The 26,279-nt window shown below is 42.8% G+C and overlaps 1 protein-coding gene across 5 annotated transcripts in view; it reads right to left on the bottom strand.

The window, feature by feature from the left end:
* Positions 1-26,279, bottom strand: part of ncapg2 (non-SMC condensin II complex, subunit G2) — a 113,266-nt gene that overhangs the window by 30,670 nt on the left and 56,317 nt on the right. For 4 of the 5 annotated variants that reach the window (XM_069914727.1, XM_069914728.1, XM_069914729.1 and 1 more), the window contains 6 exons: positions 24,890-25,063; positions 23,020-23,090; positions 21,253-21,403; positions 18,376-18,549; positions 15,533-15,649; positions 5,750-5,896 (listed from right to left, as the gene is read on the bottom strand). In XM_069914727.1, the coding sequence (XP_069770828.1) occupies positions 5,750-5,896; positions 15,533-15,649; positions 18,376-18,549; positions 21,253-21,403; positions 23,020-23,090; positions 24,890-25,063 (834 nt within the window). The remainder of the gene's footprint in view (positions 1-5,749; positions 5,897-15,532; positions 15,650-18,375; positions 18,550-21,252; positions 21,404-23,019; positions 23,091-24,889; positions 25,064-26,279) is intronic. The other variant, XM_069914732.1, reaches the window with a different exon arrangement.

Here is a 26,279-nt window from a genome sequence, read left to right as displayed (position 1 = left end):
GAGAGAGAGAGAGAATGAGAATAAATAGCAACTGTGGACAATTTTTAAACAGCGTGGGAAAGTTGGTAGCGCTACAGCGCACAATTTATAAAGACCGTGGGAGTAAAAAAAAGGAATGGCAGACCTGACTTCCCAGAATGCTGTGCGGCAGAGAAACCCCTCCACGAGTGCTCCGTGCATACATCCCTTTCTCTGCCGCATGGAATTCTGAGAGGGCAGGCCCAACATCACTTTTTCCACAGTATTTCTAAATTGTGTGCAATAGCGCTACCAACTTTCTCACACTGTTTAAAAATTGCCCGCTATTGCCATTATTGTTAGCACTTTCCCATGGTCCCTGATAAAAGCTTATATAGGTCAACACAACAATAACAAGGGCTATAGGGCTCATACTAAGCTGTACATAAAGTTTAATTATTTCATAATTAAGCATGATTAATTTTGTTCAAATACAAGATCATGATTTAGGGCAAGCCTATCATCATGATGTCACCGGTAGAAGGTAGAACAGTTCTAACCTCAGGGATGGCTCCTTTCAAGTGTGAAAGCGTTTTGTGTCCCAGTTAGAAGTGGTCAAATGTGAAAAGCCAAACCCCCATTCCTATCTCAAGACAATGAACAGCCAATTTAGTGGGACCCAAGTGTGAGTCATCTCACATTCTTATGCCATTCTACTGCTTTAACAATTTTCACCCTCAACTTCAAGCTGGCAATCTCTATTGCACCAACTGTGTCCTTTGCCTCATACCAAAGCTGTGCCCATAGCACAACCACAGCAGAAGGCTCCTCAAAACTGCTGTGCCATTCAATAAGATCCTAACCGATTTGAGTAGCATTAGTGATACTGTAGTGGCGGCTACAGTGCTCCTGCAATAACACACGCAACCATATGGGTTGAGCTCAGTGAGCAGATGAGTTGATTGCAGACTGCTGGGCTGTACTTATACTCCCAGCCCGGACCTGATTAAGAACCGCGCTTGAGGGCGCAGACGTCATCTGGGCATCACGTGGACCCCAAGCGCGGGTTTTTGAGCCACAAGGTGGAAGGAAGGTAAACACCCAACAGCACCATTTTGGCCGGCTGCCCCGCCACGTGGCTTACAAGCAGGGCCAGTTCACCTACTTCGTGGTGAGCCACCACACCGACCCCCCCAGAAATGGCGCCAATGTCCTTTTTGCTGGGCGGCCTCGCTTCTTGGGCTGGGCAACGACCACGGGCTCAGTGGGATCGAGGTGCGCTGGCTTCAGCTTGTCCATGGTAAACAGCTCACGTCTGCCGCCCAAGTCCAGCGTGAACGTCAAGCTGGAATGCTGTATAACCCTGAACAGCCCCTCATACGGTCGCTGCAGAAGTGCCGCAGTCGGGCGCCGCCGAATGAAAACGAACTCCATGGAAAGCAGCTCGCCAGGAATGTGAGTCAGGTGGGTGCCATGCCTGGGTGGCAGTGGGGATTCAAAGGAGTCCAAGCGTGCCCTGAGGTGAGGAAGTAGTTCAAACGGTGACCATTGGGGATTCTGAGGTGCATTGATGAATTCACCAGGTAGTGCCAGCGGCGCACTGTAGACCAGCTCAGCTGATGACGTCTGCAGATCTTCATTGGGAGTGGAGCGGATGCCCAGGAGCACCCAAACAGTTCGTCCATCTAGTCAGGACTGGTGAGGCAGGCCATGAGCGCCGACTTAAGGTGGCGGTGCAGACGTTCGACCAGTCCATTGGCCTGCAGGTGGTAGGCCGTGGTGTGGTGTAGCTGTATCCCCAACCTACTGGCGAGCTGTGCCCAGAGCGCAGATGTGAACTGGGCGTCCCGGTTGCTGATGAGGTGAGCCGGGACGTCAAACCGGGCGACCCAACCACGCAACAGGGCTCGGAAGCAGGAGTCGGTGGAGGCGTCTGGCATCAGGATCACCTCAGGCCAGCAATTGGTGCGGTCCACCACCGTAAACAGGTAACGGTAGCCCCGGAAAACGGGTAAGGGCCCGACGAGGTCCACGTGAATGTGGCTGAACTGTTCCCGGACATGCTCAAACTCCTCCACGGGCGCCTTGGTGTGCCTGTGCACCTTGGACGTCTGTCAATAGGTGCCTGTTCTGGCCCAGCCCGCGATCTGCTTCCCCAGCCCATGCCATACGAACCATTCTCCCACCATCCGGACTGTGGACCTGATGGACGGATGTGTAAGGTTGTGGATGTGATGGAAGACCTGCCTGCGCCAATGCTGCGGAACCAATGGCTGCGGGGTGCCCAAGGAGATATCACACAGGATGGTGCCTTCGCCGCTTGGAGTCGGCAGGTCTCGGAACCACAGGCCGTTGAGAGCAGTCTTGAAGGCCCTCATCTCTTCATCAGCTTCCTGGTCCCAGGCAAGCTGGTCGAAATCAAGGCCGGGTGTCAGCGCGCAGATGGCCAGTCGCGAGAGTGCATCGGCAACCACATTGTCCTTGTGTCGAATGTCGATGGTAAACTCCGACACGAAGGAGAGGTGACGCTGCTGGCGAGCTGACCAGGGATCCTTTGCCATCACAAGTGCCTGGGTGAGGGGTTTTTGGTCTGTGAAGATTGTAAAAGTCCTCCCCTCCAAGAAATAGCGGAAATTGCGCACCGCCAGGTACATGCCCAATAACTCGCAGTCGAAGGCACTATACTTGCGTTCAGTTGGGAGGAGCAGGCGGCTGAAAAATACCAGCGGTTTCCAATGCCCATTCACCTGCTGCTCCAGGATGGCACTGACGGCTGTGGCAGAGGCATCGACAGAAAGTGCCATATGCAGGTCGGTATGCGGGTGGGCAAGCATGGCAGCCTTCGCGATGGCGTTCTTGGTGGCCTCTAATGCGGTGCAGGCTTCTTGGTTCCAAGTGGGCATCTTGTGCTTGGCTGCAATGAGGGCGAACTTCGGCTGCATGAAGCGCGCAGCTCCCGGGATGAAGCAGTTGTAAAAGTTGACCATACGTGCGAACTCCTGCAGCCCCTTGAGGCTGTTCGGGTGTGGGAACTCCCTGATAGCGGCAACCTTCGCAGCGGCTGGCGTGGCTCCTTCGGCCGTGATGGTATGGCCCAGGAACTGCATGGACTCTTTTCCGAACTAGCACTTGGCCAGGTTGATTGTGAGGCCAAATTCGGCCAGCCGGGAGAAAAGGGCACATAGGTGGGCCTTGTGTTGCGTCTGGTTCTTGTTGGCGACGAGGATGTCGTCCAAATAATTAAAGACGAAATTCAAGTCCCTGCCCACAAAGTCCATGAGGCGCTGGAAGGTCTGAGCGGCATTCTTGAGCCTGAACGGCATGCGCAGGAATTCGAACAAGCCAAAGGGGGTGATGATGGCAGTGTTGGGTATGTACTCAGGGTGCACCGGGATCTGGTGACAGCCACGTACCAGGTCAACCTTGGTGAAGACTTTCGCGTCTTGCAGGTTGGCCGTAAAGTCCTGGATGTGAGGGATGGGGTAATGGTCAGGAATGGTTGCCTCACTGAGCCGTCGATAGTCTCCGCAGGGACGCCAGCCGCCGGAGGCTTTCGGGACCAGGTGGAGCGGCGAGGCCCACGGGCTGTCGAACCGCCAAATGACACCCAGCTCCAACAGGTGCGATAACTCCTCCTTTGCTACCTGGAGCTAGTCAGGCAGGAGCCGGCATGCCTTGGCGTGAACCGGTAGGCCCTGGGTGGGGATGTGGTGGAACACCTCATGACGCGGCAAGGCAACGGAGAACTGTGGCTTGAAGAGTGTCAGGAACTTGTCCAGGATCTGCTGGAACTCGTCTCTGCGGTTCCTCCGAGCGGGAGGCATCGAGGTGAATAGCCTGGAAGGTACGGGCGTCCACTAGGCATCTACCTTGAATGTCCACCCGAAGCCTATGAGCAAGGAGGAAGTCGGAAACCAGGATGGCAGTCGGGAGGGACGAGACAGTGAATCTCCACGCGAAATCCTGTTGGCCGATCTGGAAGTGGACTGTCTTGTCTCCATACGTCTGGATTGCCGTTGCGTTGGCCGCACAGAGGGGAGGTCCACGAGGTCGGTTCCTGGAGTCGATGGCCGTGGCCGGTATAATGCTGATCTGGGCTCCAGTGTCAACGAGGAACTGCCAGCCGCTGAATGAGTCCTGCAGGTAGAGAAGGCTGTATCCTTGGCCAGCCACTGCAGCCATTAACGGCGGCCAGCCTGGTCGTTTCCCTGGAACGAGCAGGGCTGATGACACTTCCGAGCCTTGGCTCCCCAGCGTTGATGGTAGAAGCAGAGGCCTGAAGCGGATGCTGTGGCCTTGGTTATGCTCTTGGAGGCCCCTGCAGGAGCCGGGTGTTCTACCGCAGCGCTAGGGGCGGGCTTGACGTGATTGTGCCCATGCCCAGTGACCTGCTGAACCACTGAGCCTTCCGAGAATCGTGCGAGCCATAGCTCTTGGGCCTTCCGAGTGACCTTTCTCGGGTCAGTGAAGCTTTCCTGAACCAGCAGCGGGTGGATGTCCCCAGGCATATGTTCAAGGAAGATGCGCTCGAAAAGTGGGCAGTTGGTGTGTTCACCCATGAGCGCAAGCATCTCGTCCATCAGGGACCTATCTCCAGGGTGTCGAGGTGCAGCACACTGGAGTCTGAAGAGTCCAAGGGACCCAGTAAGCACTCGCTTGATGGTCTCGTACTTGTCCTCAGTGGGTGGGTGCTGAACAAGGTGCAGCACGCGTCTGGTGGTGGCCTGGTCCAGGGCAGTGACCACATGGAAGAATTTGGTCATGTCAGACGAAATCTGGTGGAGGTGAAACTGGGCCTCCGCGTGGACGAACCAGGTCTCCGGCTCCTGAACACAGAATTCAGGCAGTTTCACAGCTATAGTGCTGATCCCAGGCTCACTCACGATGGGTTCAAAGATGTTTGAACCAGTCGGGGTCACCAATTGTAGCGGCAGCAATAACACACGCAACCAGACGGGTTGAGGTCAGTGAGCAGACAAGTTTATTGCAGGCTGCTGGGCTGCACTCATACTCCCAGCCCAGACCTGGCTGAGAACCGCGCTGGAGGGCGCTGATGTCATCTGGGCATCACATGGTCCCCAAGCGTGGATTTCTGAGCCCCAAGATGGAAGGAAGGGAAACCCCCGACGGCGCCATTTTGGCCAGCTGCCCCGCCGCATGGCTTACAAGTGGGGCTGGTTCGCCTGCCTTGTGGTGAGCCGCCACACTACATTACTACCCATCCCAATAGCTTTACTGTCCCTGGTTGATCAGAAATCTTACCAATTCATCCTTAAAATATTAAAAGCGCATCCATCGCAATCCTAACATAAATAGGCAAACCCTTAATTTTTAAACAGTGATTCAAACAAGAGGGAAGATTCTATCCACATTCATCCAGTAATGACACCTCAGGATACAGAATAAATTTTCAGAAAGTTATTCTGTGCATGGAATTATTTGCATCAACTGGAAAGAGTGGTCAAACCTTTGGCTCAACATCTCAAAGGAAAAAGTCTGATAGGAGTTTTATTTATATAATCAGATAGTCTTCACCATAAACACAAATGACCACATCTTTGGCTAATTAGTTAATATTTTCTGCAGTTCACATCAAATTTAATGCAAGAATTAGTGAAAATAATGAATCACTCTGAGCAATTAAGCATTAGCTTGATGCAATGAGTACAAGAACTATTTTTCTGACTCCCATTCAGTTTACAATACATCAAAAAACAAGGTTCCAACCATTAGAAAATATTGTACTGCACAGTTACATTTAAATCTCCCCAAATAACAACAGCCAACTTACATCAACTAATTGTTTTGCAACCTGAACCTGATGCTCTGACACCTCTATCTCTTTTCCTGGAACATACATGAACTGCAATACTTGTTCATCAATCCAGCGAGCATGATCTTCAAGAATCAAAAGATAATTTCTATCTTTTGCACAGATCTAGAAACAATTATTAGAAAGCAAGTGAAGTCTTGTGCTAAACAATTTTCTGTAAAAGTTTTTTTTAAAGTGTTAAACATAAATATATACAACTGAACAGCTTTCAAAAATTATAATTCCTCTTATTTGAAATTCAGAATATAATAGAAATTGAACATGACCAAGCATGCAAAAGAAGTCACACAATTTTAACAATGGATATTCCTGAAGTATTAGCCTGTTAAAAGAAATCAATGCAGTTATAACATTCCATATTTGCACTGGGCATTCAGGCCACAGAAAATGGAACATAGGAAGTACGAACAGGAGTAGGCCAAAAATGGCCCATCAAGCCTGCTCCGCCATTCAATACGATCATGGCTGATCTAATTTATGACAGTCTTTGGGTAGTAATTTCAGGATTGCTTCCCGTGCCATGGGCTGGAGAGGTTAGAAATAGAAGGATAAGGCAGCTGAACACGTGGCTGGAGACGTGGTGTAGTAGAAAGGACTTCAGGTTTCCAGATCACTGGGCTCTGTACTGATGGGACAGATTGCAACTGAACTGGAAGGGGATTAATATCCTTGTGGGTAGGTTTGTTAGTTTTGTCCTGATGGGTTTAAATAGATTTGCAGGGGGAGAGAAATCAGTACTTTAGACAAGTTGGTGAGAAGTAGGAGGAGAAAGGTCATACAAAGTCTGCATGTATAGACAGAAATCAGGGGTTTGTACGTGATACAAATTTTCTCAGGAGCTATTTAATGCAAGGATTATTGTTAGAAAGGCTGAAGAGCTGAGGACATGATTGATACATTATTATTATTAGTGATACTTGGTTGCAAAAGGGGAAATACTGACATCTTAATGTTCTGGGGTTCCGTTGCTTCAGACATGATAGATGGGGAGGGATGAAAGTGGGAGGAGTGGTATTGCTAGTAGGGAGAGGAGAGGAGAGAAGAGAAAAGGAGAGAGGAGAAGGACAGAAAAGAAAAGAGTCCGGGGCAGGTAAGAAAACTTTTTTAAAAAGTCTCTTACCAGGGTCTGCAGGGAGGAGTCGGCATCGGAGGCGGCCATTGGTCGAGCGAGCGTACAGTAGAGTGTGTAGGGGTTAATTGGTAAAAGGCCAATAAATAAGAGCGACAGCGAGCGGCCCAACGAGTGAGTGGCCCACTGAAGGAGTGGGACTTCCAGGCTTTGGCTCATCAGGCTTCGGCGAAAGCAGGCGGAGAGAAAGCTAAGATAGTCTTTATTACTACTTCATTGGGGTAAGGGATGAGTGTTAAGGCTGTGTGTTGTCGGGAGTGCCAGATGTGGGAGGTCCTGGAGTCTTCCAGACTCCCGGATGTCCATATCTGCACTAGGTGTGTCGAGCTGCAGATTCTCAGGGACCGTGTTAGGGAACTAGAGCTGCAGCTCGATGACCTCAGGCTGGTTAGGGAAACAGAGGAAGTCATAGACAGGAGTTACAGCCAGGTGGTCACGCCAGGGCCACGGGAGGATGAAAGGTGGGTAACTGTTAGGAGAGGGACAAAAAAACGTAAGGTGCCAGAGAGGAGCCCTGTGAATGTAACCCTCTGCAATAAGTACGCCTCTTTGAGCACTGTTAAGGGGGACATCAAGGTTGGGGGGAGCGACAGTGGCTGTGCCTCTGGCACGAGATTGGCCCCTGTAGCTCAGAAAGGGAGGGAAAGGAAGAGGAGGGCAATTGTGGTAGGAGACTCCATAGTTAAGAGGACGGATAGGGGATTCTGCGGAGGCAGCAAGGAGAACCGGATGGTGGTTTGCCTCCCTGGTGCCAGGGTCCGGGATGTTGCTGCTCGTGTCCCGGATATCCTAAAGTGGGAGGGACAGGAGCCAGAGGTCGTGGTACATGTAGGTACCAATGACATAGAGAGAAATAGAGAAGAGGTCCTAAAAAGTGAGTACAGGCAGTCAGGTAGGGAGTTAAAAAGAAGGACCGCAAAGGGGGGTAATCTCTGGATTACTCCCTGTGCCACGTGACAGTTTGAATCGAAATAGAATGAGGTGGAGGATTAACACGTGGCTGAAGGGGTGGAGTAAGGGGCAGGGTTTTAAGTTTCTGGATAACTGGGACCTTTTTTGGGGGAGATGTGACCTGTACAGTAAGGAAGGGTTACACTTAAATCCCAGGGGGACCAGAATCCTGGCAGAGGTATTTGCTAGGGCTACTCAGGATCCTTTAAACTAGAATGGTTGGGGGGAGGGAACAAAATAGTACAGAGCAGTAAGGAGAAGGTTAGAATGCAAACAAAGAAAGTTTGTAGTAAGTATTTGAATATGGATGGGCAGGTGATAGAGAAGGGAAATGCTCTGGAAGAAGATGAAGGGCAATTGGCAGGAAAAGTAAATAATGTTGTTATTAAAGATGAGGGAAAACTGGGATTAAAAATTGGGAAATCTCTGAAATTCATATATTTTAATGCCAGGAGTATTGTAAAAAAGGTGGATGAGCTGAAGGTGTGGATTGATACTTGGAAGTATGATGTGGTAGCGATTAGTGAGACATGGTTGCAGGAGGGATGTGATTGGCAACTGAATATCCCTGGGTTTCGTTGTTTTAGGTGTGATAGAGTCGGAGGGGCAAGAGGAGGTGGGGTTGCATTGCTTGACAGGGAAAATATTACAGCGGTGCCTAGGAAGGACAGATTAGAGGGCACATCCACGGAGGCTATTTGGGTGGAACTGAGGAGTTGGAAAGGAGAGGTTACACTTGTAGGGGTGTATTATAGACCACCCGGAGGGGACCGAGACCTAGAGGAGCAAATCTGTAGGGAGATAGTAGATATTTGTGATAGGTACAGGGTTGTAATTATGGGAGATTTTAATTTTCCACATGTAGATTGGGAAACACATTCTGTGAAAGGACTGGATGGGTTAGAATTTGTGAAATGTGTGCAAGATAGTTTTTTTACAACAATATGTAGAGGTGCCAACCAGAGAAGGAGCAGTGTTAGATCTACTGTTGGGAAATGGGATGGGTCAAGTGACGGAGGTTAGTGTTGGCGAGCACTTCGGGTCCAATGATCATAATGCCATCAGCTTCAATGTCATTATGGAAAGAGAGAAGTCAGGGCCAAGGGTTGAGGTTTTTGATTGGGGAAAAGCTAGATTTGAGGAGATGCGAAAGGACTTGCAGGGTGTGCATTGGGACAATTTGTTTTATGGGCAGGATGTAGTAGAGAGATGGAAGTCTTTTAAAGATCAGATTTTGAGAGTGCAAAAGCTTTATGTTCCTGTTAGGTTAAAAGGAGGGGCAAAAGGTTTGAGAGAGCCGTGGTTTTCAAGGAATATTGGAAACTTGGTTCAAAGAAAAAGGGAGGCGTACATTAGATATAAGAAGCATGGAGTTAAGGGGATGTTTGAAAGATACAGTGAATTTAAGAGGAATCTTAAGAGAGGAATTAGGAAAGCTAAAAGAAGGTACGAGGAAACTATGGCAAGCAGCGTGAAAACTAATCCAAAAGATTTCTACAAATATGTTAATTGTAAGAGGAAAGCTTGAGACAAAATTGGTCCCTTAGAAAATCAGAGCGGAAAACTGTGTGTGGAGCCTAGAGAAATGGGGGAGATATTGAACAGTTTCTTTTCTTCGGTATTCACTAAGGATATTGGGAGATGTGAGATTAAAAAAAGCAAATTGGGTAAATATGGGGAATATAGAGATTACAAAAGATGTAGTTTTAGGGCTTTTGAAGAATATAAAGGTGGATAAGTCTCCGGTACCAGACGGGATCTTCCCCAGGACATTGAGAGAAGTGAAGGAGGAAATAGCAGAGGCTCTGGCAGTAATTTTCCAAATGTCATTAGATATGGGGATAGTGCCGGAGGATTGGCGCATTGCGCATGTGGTTCCGTTATTTAAAAAGGGTTCAAGGAGGAAGCCTGGTAACTATCGGCCTGTAAGTTTGACGTCTGTGGAAGGTAAATTAATGGAGAAAATTCTTAGAGATGGTACTTATAAACATCTGGATAGACAGGGTCTGATCAGGAGCACTCAACATGGATTTGTGGGAGGAAGGTCATGTTTGACCAATCTGATTGAATTTTTTGAAGAGGTGACTAGGAATGTGGATGAGGGTAGCGCAGTGGATGTTGTCTATATGGACTTCAGTAAGGCCTTCGATAAGGTACCACATGGAAGGTTAGTTAGGAAGGTGCAGTCTTTAGGTATAAATTTTGAGATAGTCAAATGGATTGAACATTGGCTGAAAGGGAGATGCCAGAGAGCGGTAATGGATAATTGTCTGTCAGGTTGGAGGCCGGTGACCAGTGGTGTGCCTCAAGGATCTGTATTGGGCCCATTGTTGTTCGTTATATACATTAATGATCTAGATGATGGGGTGGTGAATTGGATTAGTAAATATGCAGACGATACTAAGATAGGTGGAATAGTGGATAATGAAGAAGGTTTTCAAGGATTGCAGAGGCATTTGGGCTGCTTAGAAAAGTGGGCTGAAAAATGGCAGATGGAAATTAATGCTGATAAGTGTGAGGTGCTTCATTTTGGTAAGAAGAATCAGAACAGGACATACGTGGTAAATGGGAGAGCATTGATGAATACAGAAGAGCAGAAAGATTTAGGAGTAACGGTACATCGTTCCCTGAAGGTAGAAACTCACGTGAATAGGGTGGTGAAGAAGGCTTTTAGTATGCTGGCCTTTATCAATCATTGCATGGAATATAGGAGTTGGGAGGTGATGTTGAGATTGTATAAGATGTTGGTGCGGCCTAATTTGGAGTTCTGTGTGCAGTTCTGGTCGCCTAATTATAGGAAGGATATAAACAGAGTGGAGAGAGTGCAGAGAAGGTTTCCCAGAATGTTACCTGGGTTTAAGCATCTAGAATATAGGGAGAGATTGGACAGATTAGGTCTTTATTCTTTGGAGCGTAGAAGGCTGAGAGGGGATTTGATAGAAGTATTTAAGATTATGAAAGGGATAGACAGAGTGGATGTGGATAGACTATTTCCGTTAAGAGGAGGAAAGATTAAAACAAGAGGACATGAGTTGAGAATTAAGGGGCAGAGGTTTAGAGGTAACATGAGGGGGAACTTCTTTACTCAGAGAGTGGTAGCCGTGTGGAATGAGCTTCCGGGAGAAATAGTGGCAGCGGAGTCAATTGTATTATTTAAGAAAAGGTTGGACAGGTATATGGATGAGAAGAAGATGGAGGGTTATGGCCATTGTGCAGGGAGGTGGGATTAGAGAGGGGTGTTTGGTTCGGTGCGGACTAGAAGGGCCTAATGGCCTGTTTCCGTGCTGTAATTGTTATGTTATGTTATGAAAACATCTCAGCTGTGCGAAGTCAGAACAGCCAGGAGGGTTTGTCTACAGAGGTCATATGGGTGGAGTTCAGGAATGGGAAAGGTGTGGCCACACTGAATGGATTGCATTATTGACCACCCAATATTCAGAGAAAATTGGAGAAGCAAATCTGTACAAAGATAGCAGACCTTTGTCAGAAGCATAACTTTGTGATAGTGGAGATTTTAACTTTCACACATATTGACTGGATCTCCAATACTATAACAGGGCTGGATGGCTTGGAGTTTGGGAAATGTGTTCAGGCAAGTTTTCTAAATCAATATATAGAGGAACCAATGAGAGAGGATGCAGTACTTGATCTCCAATTAGGGAACAAGCTCAGTCAAGTGAACATTTTGGGTCCAATGGCCATAATGTAACTAGCTTCAAGTTAATTATGGAAAAGGATAAATTTGGTCCTTGTGTTGGAATTCTGAATTGGAGGAAGGCAAATTTTGTGAAAATCAGAAAGGATCTATGAAGAGTAGATTGAGATATGTTGTTTTCTGGCAAGGGTGTGTAAGTAAGTGGATGGCCTTCAAAGGAAAAATTTTGAGAGTGGAGATTTTGCATGTTCCTGTTAGGATTAAAGGTAAAGTTAACAGGTATAGGAAACCCTGGTTTTCACATATTGGCAATCTGGTTAAGAGGAAGATGGAGGCGTATATCAAGTATAGGCAACCTGGAGCTAATGAGGTACTTGAAGAGGGCAGAAAATGCAATAAAATACTCAAGAACGAAATCAGAAAGGCAAAAAGACGTCATGAGGTTGCTCTGGCAGATAATGTGATGGTAAACCCAAAGGATTTCTACAGGTATATTAAGAGTAAAAGGATAGTAAGGGACAAAATTGGTCCCCTTGAAGAGTGGTCAACTCAGCCTTCACTCACATCTCCTCCATTCCCCCACTCATCTGCCCTAGCCACCCTGCCCCTAGAAACAATAAACACAGAATCTCCCTTGTCCTCACCTACCACCCCACCAGCCTCTGCATCCAACACATTATCTACCTGTTTTCCGGTACTTACTCCAGGACCCTGCCACCCGATACACTTTTCCTTCTCATCCCCTCTCAGCCTTCCCTAAGGACTACTTCCTCCCTGACTCCTTTGTGCACTTTTCCCTCCCCACCCATCACTCCCCCCCACCCCAGCACCTTCCACTGTGGTCGTAGGTGATGTAATACCTGCATCCACACCTCCTCCCTCACCCTGGTCCGAGGTCCCAAACACACTTTACTGTACCTCCAAAGAACTAATTTACTGTGTCCGGTGCACCCTTTGTGGCTTTCTCTACATTGGAGAGACCGGTCACAGATTAGGATATTGCTCCGCCCAAGACCTCCTCTCTGTCCGCAACAAAAGTGACCTCCTCATAGCCAATCATTTCAATTCTGAGTCACACTCTCAAGCTCACATTTCTGTCCATGGCCTTTCGTACTACCCCACCCTGACCACCAGCAGAATGGAGGAACAACACCTCATTTTTCGTCTGGGCACTCTCCAACCCCAGGCCATGAACAATGAGTTCACTGCATTCCACTAATCAGCTTGCATTTTCCTCCCCTCTCCCCCCGCCCCCATTTAACTAGACAATCCAGTTCCTACTTCTTTTCTCTCTCCACCTAACCTAGACTCCTCCCCCCCTCCCCCAACCTATTATCTCCCACCTCACCACACTGCCTCCACCAATTTGTATGGACATCTCTCAAGTTCCACCACACCTTGAAGGGCTCAAGCCTGAAATGTTGGTGATGTATCTTTACCTTTGCTACATAAAGGCACTGTTTGACCTCCTGAGTTTCTCCAACATTTGTGTTTTTTTCACTTAACCATGGAGTCAACAGAATACTGTGTTATACCCCAGAGTGGTCAACTATGTGTGGAGCCTCACGTAATGGGAGAGATCTTAAAAGTTGTTTTTTTTTTTGCAACAGTATTTACTCAGGAAACTGAACATAGTGCATAGGGAAAGAAGGGAAACAAACAGAAGTGTCATAGAACATATGGAGATTAAGGAGAAGAGCTTGCTGCCATACAGTGAATAAAGGTAGAAAACCACCCAGGCTGGATAGGATATTCCTTTGGACCTATAGGGTGACTAGTGTAGAAATTACAGAGGCCCTGGCTGATATATTTACAATGTCATGAGCTACAGGAGAATGGTAGAGGAATAGAGGGTAGTTCATTTTGTCCCATTGTTTAAAAAAAGGCTCCAAAAATAAACCAAGTAATTATAGGCTGGCAAGCCTGACACCAGTAGTAGATAAATTATTGGAAGGAGTTCTGAGAGATGGGATTTGGACAGTCATGGGCTAATTAAGGGTAGTCAGCATGGCCTTGTGCGCAATAGATCATGTTTAACAAATCTTGTAGTTTTTTGAGGAGGTAACCAAGAAGGTAGATGAAGAAAAAGTTTTGCATATTGTCTACATGGACTTTAGTAAAGCCTTTAACGAGGTTAGTTCAAAAGGTTCAGACACTAGGTGTCCATGGAGAGGTTGTAAACTGAATTTGTAATAGGCTGTGTGAGAGAAAACAGAGAGTGGTGGTGGATGGTTGCGTCTCAGACTGGAGCCCTGTGATTTGTGTTGTCCCTCAGGGATGGGTGCTGAGACCATTTTTTGTTTGTTGCCTACATCAATGATCTGGATGATAATGTGGTGAAGTGGATCAGCAAGTTTGCTGATGACACAAAGATAGAAGGCATTGTGGAGAGCAAGGAAGATTTTCAAAGCTTGCAGGGGAATATGGACCAACTGGGAGAATGGGTGAAAAAAATTGCACATGAAGTTTAAGGCAGACAAGTATGAGGTGATGCATTTTAGAAGGGAAAACCAAGATAGGAAATACACAGTAAATGGTAGGGCACTGAGGAGTGCGGAGGAGCAAAGAGATCTTGGAATACAGATACATTGTTCCCTAAAGGTGACATTGCAGGTGGACATGGTTGTAAAGAAAGGTTTTGGCATCTTAGCCTTTATAAATCAAAGAATTGAGTGTAGGAATTGAGATGTTATGTTGAAGTTGTTTAAGACATTGGTGAGGCCAAATCTGGGAAATTGTGTGCAGTTCTGGTCACCTATTACAGGAAGAATATCAATAAGATTGAAAGAGTGCAAAGATTTATAAGGACATTACTGGGTCTTCAGGAGTTGAATTACAGGGAAAGATTAAAAAGGTTCGGACTTTATTCCTTGAAGAGAAGGAGAATGAGGGGAGATTTAATGGTTTACAAGATTATGAGAGGTATTAGACAGAGTGGATGCGAGTAGGTCCTTTCCACTTAAATTGGGGGAGATAAATAGAAAAGGTCAGTTTTAAGCTGAATGGGGAAAGTTCTTCACTCAGACAGTGGTGGGAGTGTGGAATGAGATGCTATCTGGTATGGTGAATGCAAGCTCGATTTGGAGTTTTAAGAATAAATTGGATAGGTTCATGGATGGGAGAGGTCTGGAGGGTTATGGAATGGTAGATCAGTGGGACTAGCGAATTGGTGGTCGGCATTGACTAATGCTGAATGACCTGTTTTCTGTCCCGTAGCATTCTATGGTTCTAACATTTTGTTCTATGCTTTAACCATTTTACAATGAAAAACAAATGGACTGGAACCTCTTCAAAATGACTCATCTTGAATTTGTCTATCCCTCTCCTGCCATCTTTGTAGCTACAAAATCAAGTGTAGCCACAAAACAGCAAACTCAAGACCAAGGTAGGCATCAGACCACTTTTCCAGTCCATCAGAATGTGCTGAATGTATTTGGCCTTTTTTTGTTTGTTTGATACTGTCAATAAATTTACAAATTTTGTCCATTTTAACCTAAAATAAATGCTAAATTATGTTCACACATTTTTGCTTTTTTTATGCTTTCTGCAACCCCCCACCCCACCCCCGATGTTGAGCATCTGTATTTATTTCTATTTTAAAAATGGGGACAACCACATTATGGTTTTTCTGGTTATAGAAATGTACCCTTACAGAGCTCGCAATATACTATACAAAATTTGAGATAAGCAATACAATTTCTTAAAATTTGTTGAGGAAAAACAAATCAAAACATTTTTTTTCAACTCGCTTTTCTTGATACATGTGCAGGTGACAAGTCTTCACATTACCAAAAAAAAAATCAATATACCATCCAAATCTGATTAAACACTGGCAGCTACAGTTTCCAGAACACAATTCAGACTGAGCATTTCTCCTGGTAACATATTCAAATAAATTAAGTTTGCATAACCCTTGGTGAAACCATACTCAGAACATCAAGGGAAAAATTTCCTCAGGTGTTACATAAGAAGTCTTCAAAATCAGTTTTCATTGGCACTCACTTACCTTGTTATGTAGATGAATACATAATCGACAATGTAAGCTAAAAGCCCTAAAAGCTGTATCCACACTTATATCATGAAGCATCACTTCTGAAGAATTCAGAAATGAAACCAGGAGATCCTAGAAAACAAGGATTAAAAAAAAATGGGATTGTCAAAACATGCTTCTACACTCCAAATCCACCTCTTTATGCTGGTTTGGAAGGAAGCATATACCAAGGAATCCAGCATACACTGGCGATTTTGCACAGTTCCATTTCATGCCAATCCATCGATGACCCCACTTCACTGTCACCTGCTACTTTAGTTCTCCTTAACTTCTTGTTTACCTTCACATTTGAATTTTTCATCTAGGTTTCCATCACTGGCTGAGTACCGAAACTGTACTTTAATGATTAAGTACTTAATAAATATTATTTATTTTAAATAAATAAAATCCTCAGCAACTGTAATCATGCACTATCCTTCTTCAAACATGGCATATTTTTTCAATATCTCAGTGGGATTGCTCTCATTTGATTCCACTGATCATAGTCAAAGTATCTCTTGAATTTGCATCACTATCTCCAAAATTCCCCAAGGCTCATCTTTGGTCCTTCTTGTACACGCAACACTTTGACTGTCTGGAAAAATTTAGCTCATTACCTTATACTCATTAATGAAATTCAGTCCCATCTATTCTTTACCTCAACATCTCTAAATGCTTGATATTGTTACAAGGTATATTATATTTTATACTGTACACTAATACGTCTTTAAAAGAGATGGATTGTGGGGGTTTAGTGTGTAGGTCACAGACAGACAATAAGAATTCATAAAAGAGATCTCATTTGAAATGCAAGAGCTTTGCTGAAAGCCAGACTTCCAGGCTCCGAGTGCCTTTGCAAAAACAATAAAATTGTTTTGGAAGGAATTTTTAAAAGCAGGTGAAAATGAAACAGTCCATGCTCAGAGTTGATAAGATCTTTCAAAGATTGGTTTTGGAGCCCTGCAAGGAATTCTGGCTTTTTGCAAGCAGAGAGAAAAAAGACCAAACAGGATTTCTGTTAGTGAGTGAGAGAAAATTCAGTTGGAGAGTTCTGCAGTGGCTTTTGGAGGCTGCAACATGACAAGCTGGCTTTTGGAAGCTTGTTGAAAACCCCATTTTGAAGATGGTTGTGATTTCTGAGTTCAGCCTGTTGAAAACCCTTGTGGTTCTTACAAGACAAAATAGCTGGCTCTCGTCTTTCTCTTGAAATAAGGGAAACAAGAAGAACTCTGTGGTTTCCTGGAAGAAGATTATCATTTGGAAAACCCCTGATGGGGCAAGTTTCTTCGACAAGACATTGAAGTGGCTGATCGGAATCAGTTTATTTGTGCCCAATGAGCAACAATCTCTCTCTGAAACCAGCTAAAGCCTTGCTGAGCAGTATCCATTTACCTTTTCACTCGAGCCTGATGAAAATTCATAAATATTAAATTCTGTGCACAGTATAAGAATTGCCTGTGTTATGAGCCCAGAGGACCCCAATACCCAGCAGCAATAGATATTCACCAAGACAAATAGTTACTTCAACAGAAGTTGCTTTTAATTATCTTTAAGCATGAAAACATAATCACACTTTAACTTATCACTATTGACTTAACTAACCTAACCCCTTTCTAATTCTACGCGCACGTGTATGTAATGTGTATGCAAGTTCAGAACAGTTCTTTGATTCACAGTCCAATCTCACTTCTCATTCCTCACTGTGCACAGAATTTAGCACCAGGCTTTGGTGCTTGCAAGGTAAATGGTGACCGCTCAGGAAGGCTCTTGTCGGCTTTCAGAGAGAGAGATTTATTGTATGCTGGACACCCACAACTAATTCCTTTTTAATTAGCCACTTCAGTATCTTGCTGAAGAAACACCCCCTCAGGGTTCTCCAGATGATAACTTCTTTCTATCAGGTCACCACAGAATTTCTCTTATTTCAAGTGAAACATTAGGCAGCCAGTCCTCTTCTCTTGCATGAACCACAAGGGCTTTGGCCAGACTGAAATAAGAACTCACAACCATTCTTACAAATGAGGTTTTCCACAAGTTTGCCAGCTTGTCCTGTTCCAGACCCAGCTGCTGCTGATGACTGTAAAACTGCAGAACTGATCTGTCCTTCTCCCTCTCTCTGAGAGAAAACCTGTTTCACTCTCTCTGCTTGCAAAACCGCATAACCCTCTTCAAAGTTCCACTCCATTCTTTCATCTGTTGCCTTTTTGCAAGCAAAAAAAATCAATTAGTGAAGTCTCTTGGGCACTCTCCAAATCTTTTGCAAAGGCTCTGGGGCCGACATGTCTAGCATGAGCAGAGCTCCAGTATGTTAAATAAAATCTGTTTTAAGGTGTTTGCATGTTACCTACACTAAAAAACCTGCCCCAATTTATCTCCCAAAAACCTACCTATATACAAACACAACTTAATCTGCCACAATATAAACAAACTTTAATGCTCTTCCGATCAGCCTCCCATCTTTTGCATTATATAATCAATTGTTCAAAATGGCTGCTTTTTTATTCTAATCAGCAGATGCTATTCACCGAGCAAAATTACCCTCGAACTAGCTGCTGATCCTTCCATTTAAAATTCTTATAATTGTATATAAATTCCATCATGTCCTCACTTTTCTCTGTCTTTATCCATTCTGTACGATTATCCCTTTTGCCAAATACCCATTTTGTCTGCTTTCACCTCTGACATGCATTGGAGATTTCAAATGCACAATTTTTTTTTTTTTAAATGACAAGGATTAATTATCATTGTTGTTGCAATATTCCTCCATTATATGCCAAGAATTGGTATTAAACTGCCAGTGAGATCTTTCTTTAAATTACCTTGATTGCTGCCAAGACTTTCAGAAGCTGGTGCAGTTTTTTTGGTGGCAAATCCAACAAGCATTCCCGACTCATAATATTCGTCAAAATATATTCCAAAAAATTTATTGCCAATTCTAATTTCGGTGGTACTGTTTCTTGAATTCGAACTTTACGTTCTTGGAACATTTTCTTCTGAAGAAAGAGAAAATAAAGATGTTGACATGATAAAAATTTTGGCATGTCCTCAACATGGTTTGCAAGTACAAAGACAACCCCTATTTTAAAACTGATATTGCAAAAGTTATTGGAGTTCACCTATCATTCCTTAAATAATAAAACTACTTAGCATTTTTTTTTATAAATGTGTATGTATACACGCACACACACACATACATATACACATACACACACACATACATGTATGTATATATATACACATACACACATACATACATGTATGTATGTATATATATACACATACACACATACATGTATGTATATATATATACACATACATGTATGCATATATATATACACACATACACACATACATGTATATATATACACACACATACATGTATATATATACACACATACATGTATATATATACACACATACACACATACATGTATATATATACACATACACACATACATGTATGTATATATATATATACACACACACACATACATGTATGTATATATATACACATACACACACATACATGTATGTATATATATATACACATACACACATACATGTATGTATATATATACACACATACATGTATGTATATATACACATACACACACATACATGTATGTATATATACACATACACACACATACATGTATGTATATATACACATATATATACACACATACATGTGTATGTATATATATATATATACACACACACATATACACACACATACATGTGTATACATACATGTATGTGTATATATATAAATATATAGCAATGATTTGGTTTACGGAATGAATGGTTTTGAGGGCAAGTTTGAAGACAACACAAAGTTAGGTAGTTGAGCAGGTGGCTACAGAAGGACTTAGATTAGGAGCATGAGCAGAGAAGTGGCAAATGAAATATATCGGAAAGTTTACAGTTATGCACATTTGGAGAAAAAAATAACAAGCATACTCTTTTTTTTGTTGTAAAATGGGGAGAAAATTGAAACACCAGATGCAAAGGGATCTAGAAGTCCTCTTGCAGAATAGATTGAAGGTAAACTTGCAGGTTGAGACAGTGATGAAGAAAGCCAATGCAATGCTAGCATTCATTTCTAGAAGAATAGCCTACAAGAGCAGGGATATGACGTTGATGATTAAGGCAGTGGTGAGACTTCACTTGGAGTTTTGGGCTCCTTGTTTAATAAAAGGATATGCTGATGTTGAGAGGATTCAAACGAGGTTCACGAGGATGATTCTAGGAATAAAAGTGTTATCATACGAGGAGTGTTTCAAACCTATTGGCCTGTAATCATTCGAATTTAGGAGAATGGGAGGGTGATCTCAATGAAACATTTCATTGGTCATTTTTGGTCCTGCATCTTATCATCTTGCAACCATGATAATTATTTGTCACTAATTACAGCAACTTTCCCCCATCACTGTAGAAAAAAATATTCTTTTGACAAGTCAGTTGAATGTTTCATTGAAAAGATTACAAATATAGGCATGGTCTTCATTCTTAGGAGGTCATTCTCCAGATTCAACTTGAAATATCAACAACCAATGGAGTTAGAAGGATAATGGGATTTTTAAAAAATGATGCCTCACACTTTTCCAGACATGCACCATTTTATGGAATGAAACACACAAGTCTACAGCTGCTCTGATTGTGGTAAAAATATAAAATGCTGAAGGAATTCAGCAGGTCACACAGCTTCTATGGTGGGTAAAGATATATAACTAATGTTTTGGGCCTGAGCCTTTCTTCAAGGTATAGATGCTCCATGACCTGCTGAAACTTGCACATTTATTCCTATTTCAGGTGATAGAAATCTCTCTACCAAAGTTTTAATTCTGAAATATATTAATATTTTTATGTTTCAATGGAATTTCTATAGATGACACTTTCCTTCTTCTAATATATCCTAATTTCAAAGTATCATTTTCCAAAAGCATGAGAATATTCAGAATTTCAGAATATTCAGAATTTTTATCTCTTTAATCCAATGAATCCAACTCTGTGACTGCTGCTTTATGTAGCTTTAATTCATTGATAAAACAGATAAACATTTTGAATAAAACATTAAGACTTTCATAATAAATAACAAAGCATTTACTGTAAAATTATAGAGATATAAAACATATATAAAGCTCAAGCTTTTAAGAGATGCAAAAATGTATTTAAAAAGACAAAAATTCAAAGAAAAATTTCTTGTGCCCATGTTTCCTCTACATGTCGGAGAATGAGCAAGTCACTGGTAAGGGCAGATATTATGACATAATACATTATAGTAACCATGGTAACACTACAACCAATAGTTCTTAAAAGAAAGAGGCACAAAATTAACGAAGAATTAAAACACACAAGGTTTTAACCTTACAATTTCAATTAAACGAGGGAGCGGCTGATCAAGCTGATGAAAGGAAATGATACAAATCTTAGGCACTGAATACTCTGTTCCAAAGCAAGGAAAATGGAATACAAGCATAGTGTCATTGGAAACAAGAAATCTTGTTTGCTAAGGTTGACTATTCTTATTATTTTACTCATTCACCAGAATCATTCTCCCAGAATAACTCTACATCTTCCATTGTATATGAAAGAATTAATGAGACCAGACCAAGAGATTAAAGACTGCAGAAAAATTAGTGACAAAATTCCTTTAGGTTTATGAAGCATTCAACATTTTAAATGAATTATCTGACCTTTTGGGGAAGCCCCTCTGTTAGCCAATCACTAATCAGCTCAACCACATGTCCGACTTTACCCCACTGACAAAGGCAGTCAATCAATGAAGAATACTTATTCACATCAGCATCCTTATCCAAATTTCTCAACTTTGAGAGAACACCACAACTAGAAGAAATGATTAACAGGGATCAAAAAATCAAAAGTATAAAACTCGAATTTCCACCAGCATTTACATGCATTGTTTTTTACTCCACCATATTTATTACCTATTCCCAACAATCACAATTAACCATAATGAGAATCAATAGATTTTTTACAGCAATCTAGCATCTTCCTGTTTGCCACAATGAGATCAGAATTTGCAAGGCCAGTACTTGAATCATTATTCTTCCTCCTCAAAATAGTTTTGATGTTCATCTTGCTCAATATTTTTATTTAACATACTGAAGTACAGTACAATTCCGATTATCCAAAATCCTCAGTTAACCAATTTTTTTTAAAATGTTGGATAAACGAAGATATCCGAAACAAATCAAAAATCATTATTTATCCAAAACTTTTTCAAGCTGAACTGACCAGGGACCTCAGACTCCTGATGCCGGCTGAGGGAACCTCAGGCTCCCGGCACTAGCAGGGCCTCAGTGGTGAAGTGTCAGTGATCAGCGGTGGCCATAAATTTTTGGTGGGAACTAAACATTATTTTAATATTTCAAAACCTTGGCCTTGTTGTTTAAACACTGTTACAAGTGGTTTGCTGTAGCTACTGGGCTTTTTTTCAAAAACCAGTTCTCCAAAAACAGACATTTAACCGAAGTAGGCCCAGTCCCGACCATTTTAGATAATCGGAGTTGTACTGTAATTAAGATGAAAACTTAAAATGCCTGAAAAGGTTTTGGATGTTGACATTTCTATGATTTTTATTTGTACAAATATTAGCCCCATTAGAACACGAATGTGTCATCAATTAATATTAACATGTCCTCCAGCTGAATGCACAAAATAATTTACCTCCTGATCTTGTTCCAAAAAAAAATTAATTGCTTAAAATTTAAGTGCAACATATACAAATGTAGTTTAATTTGCTTCCAAAGCTAAAATAATAGCTTTAAAGAGTTTCTGGAAAGCTACATTTCATTTCCAAAGTTTACAAACATTCCTAATGTGCGGCACAGTTGGCATAGCAGTTAGCGTAACACCTTTACAGCCCCAGCGATCAGGACCATGGTACGAATCCTGCTGAACGCAAGGAGTTTGAACATTCTCCCCACGTCTGCGTGGGTTTTTCCCGGGGGCTTTGATTTCCTTCCTCTGTTCGAAACATACAAGGGGTGTGTCGGTTAATGGGATGCACAGACTCGTGGGCCGAGATGGCCTGCTACTGTGCACTATGTCTAAAATGAAAAAAAAATTATTTAATTTTACATAACTGATTGGAGTGTAAAATTGTCATCACATTGGATGATGTGATAAAATGTAATCAATACTATATGACTATTATGCCAACTGTATACTCTGAATTTTAATCTTGGTCCCTTTTATTGATGTTGCTTATGTATTTATTTATCTTAAATTACAAAATATTCTTCTTCACTGATTGGACTGAGCTTACAGCTGCCCAATTTATCCCCACACTTATCTTCACTTCAAATCTGCTAACTCAAACTCCTCAATAATCTCCATGATGGCAGAGCATCAAATGTATCAGAAAAATAATCTGCATCTCCACTCAAGATCAGTACCACTAAGTATCATGCACGATTCAAATTTTGAAGCCACAGTACCTGAAAGGGAGAATTGCTGTTGGAGGCAAGAAGGATGCCAGAATTATTAAGGGAGCAGTACAACGGTCATCCTGTAAAAACACATACAGCTTAGTCTGAACACAAAATGCAAATAAAAATGTTTTGCCCAATGAAAAATGTCCCCAAAATATGGGCAAAATAGACATAGAAAGATAGAAAATAGGTTCAGGAGTAGGCCATTTGGCCCTTCAAGCCTACACCATCATTCAATCTGATCACAGCTGATTCGTATCCGGATCCTACCTTCTCCCCATATTCCCTTAGCCACAAGGGCCAAATCGAACCTGCTCTTAACCATTGACAAGGAACCGACCCCAACTACTACCTATAGCAAAGAATTCCACAGATCCACCACTCTCTGAGAGAAGAAATTTTTCCTCATCTCAGTCCTAAAAACCTTCCCCCTTATCCTTAAACTGTGACCCCACCCGGTTCTAGCTTTTCCCAGCATTGGAAACAATCTATCTGCATCTAGTCTATCTAAACCCTTAAGAATTTTATATGTTTCTATAAGATCCCCCCCTCAATCTTCTAAATTCCAGACAATACAAGCCTAGTCTATCCAACCTTTCTTCATATGCAAGTCCTTCCATCCCTGGTATCAGTCTAGTGAATCTTCTCTGCACCCCCTTCCATGGCAAGGATGTCTTTCCTCAGATAAGGCGACCAAAACTGCATACAGTACTCCAGGTGTGGTCTCACCAAAGCCCTGTACAGCTGCAGCAGGATCTCCCTACTCCTGGACTCAAATCCTCTTGCTATTAACGCCAACATAGCATTCCCCCTCTTCACCGCCTGCTGCACCTGAACACCCACTTTCAACGACTGATGCACAGCAACACACAAGTCTCTCTGCTCCTCCCCTTTTCCTAAACAGATACCATTTAGATAATAATCCTCTTTCCAGTTCTCCAAAGTGGATAACCTTGCATTTATCCACATTAAATTGCATCCACCACGTCTTGGCCAACTCGCCTAACGCGTCCAAATCACTCTGCACCCGCCAGCTTCGTGTCGTCTGCAAATTTTGAGATATTGCTATCTAAGTCATTGATATATATTGTAAACAACTGTAGCCCCAGCACGAAGCCTTGCGGTAGCTCACTAGTCCCTGGCTGCCATTCTGAAAAGAACCCATTTATTCCTACTCTTCGCTTCCTATCCATCAACCAATTCTCTATGCACCTCAATACCATATCTCCTATACCGTCTTTTTCAAGTTTGTACGCTAGTCTTCTATGCGGAACCTTATCAAATGCCTTACTATATCCCACATCCACTGATTTCCCCCTATCCACTCGACTGGTTACATCTTCAAAACACTATTAGATTTGTCAGACATGATTTTCCCTTCACAAAACCATGCTGACTCCGTCCAATGATACCATTACTTTCCAAATGTACTGCGATAACATCTTTAATAACTGATTCTAGCACCTTCCCTACTACTGATGTCAGGCTAACTGGTCTGTAGTTCCCCGGTTTCACTCTCCCCCCCCCTTTATAAAGAGTGGGATGATGTTGGCCACCCTCCAATCCTCAGGAACTTATCCAGTATCAAAGGAGGTTTGAAAAATTATCACTATTATTTCCTGGGCTACTTCCTTCAGTACTCTCGGATGCAGACCATTCGGCCCTGGGGATTTATCTGCTATTAATCGCTGCAATTTAACTAATACAATCTCTCGACTTACAATTATTTCCTTTATTCCCCCCCTCACATTAAATCCCTGATCCTCAACAATTTCCTGAAGATTAGTTATGTCTTCCTTGGTGATAAAACAGCAAGCAGAACTATTTTCAGCCCAAACTTAAAAATCAAGTTTCAAACACTCAGAAAAGATTTTACCGTTAAAGTTTTAAAATATTGAGGCAGCACAGTTGAAAACTTTGCAATTGTGTAGTTTTTAGCTTCTTCACTTTCATTCAGCACTTTGCGGATGCTTTTCCATAAAATAACAATAATTTCCAATAAACTAGCTATTGTGGCACCATCACTCACTGATAGCACACTATCCAGCACCTGTTGGAAAGGAAAATTGGTTTTCAATCTTTCAAGTTCTCTTCATCTCTTCCCCAACAAGTTTCTCCCATGTCCTGGCATCACAACTATCTCCCCAGTGTTAGATCTACTGTTGGCAAATGGGATGGGTCAAGTGACGGAGGTTAGTGTTGGCGAGCACTTCGGGTCCAGTGATCATAATGCCATCAGCTTCAATGTCATTATGGAAAGAGATAAGTCAGGGCCAAGGGTTGAGGTTTTTGATTGGGGAAAAGCTAGATTTGAGGAGATGCGGAAGGACTTACAGGGTGTGCATTGGGACAATTTGTTTTATAGGCAGGATGTAGTAGAGAGATGGAAGTCTTTTAAAGATCAGATTTTGAGAGTGCAAAAGCTTTATGTTCCTGTTAGGTTAAAAGGAGGGGCAAAAGGTTTGAGAGAGCCGTGGTTTTCAAGGAATATTGCAAACTTGGTTCGAAGAAAAAGGGAGGCGTACATTAGGTATAAGAAGCATGGAATTAAGGAGATGTTTGAAAAATACATTGAATGTAAGAGGAATCTTAAGAGAGGAATTAGGAAAGCTAAAAGAAGTTACGAGGAGACTATAGCAAGCAGGGTGAAAATTAATCCAAAAGGGTTCTACAAATATGTTAATGGTAAAAGGAAAGCGAGACAAAATTGGTCCCTTAGAGAATCAGATGGGAAAACTGGGTGTGGAGCCTAGAGAAATGGGGGATATATTGAACAGTTTATTTTCTTCGGTATTCACCAAGGAGAAGGATATTGGGATATGTGAGATAAAAAAAGCAAATTGGGTAAATATGGAGAATATAGTAATTACGAAAGATGTAGTGTTAGGGCTTTTGAGGAATATAAAGGTGGATAAGTCTCCGGGACCAGACGGGATCTTCCCCAGGACATTGAGAGAAGTAAAGGAGGAAATAGCAGAGGCTCTGACGGTAATTTTCCAAATGTCATTAGAGATGGGGATAGTGCCGGAGGATTGGCGTATTGCACATGTGGTTCCGTTATTTAAAAAGGGTTCAAGGAAGAAGCCTGGCAATTATCGGCCTGTAAGTTTGACGTCTGTGATAGGAAAATTAATGGAGAAAGTTCTTAGAGATAGTACTTATAAATATCTGGATAGACAGGGTCGGATCAGGAGCACTCAACACAGATTTGTGGGCGGAAGGTCCTGTTTGACCAATCTGATTGAATTTTTTGAAGAGGTGACTAG

This window comes from Narcine bancroftii, chromosome 1 (assembly GCF_036971445.1).
Source record: "Narcine bancroftii isolate sNarBan1 chromosome 1, sNarBan1.hap1, whole genome shotgun sequence".
Lineage (NCBI taxonomy): Eukaryota > Metazoa > Chordata > Chondrichthyes > Torpediniformes > Narcinidae > Narcine > Narcine bancroftii.
This window is presented reverse-complemented; position numbering and strand designations above follow the sequence as displayed.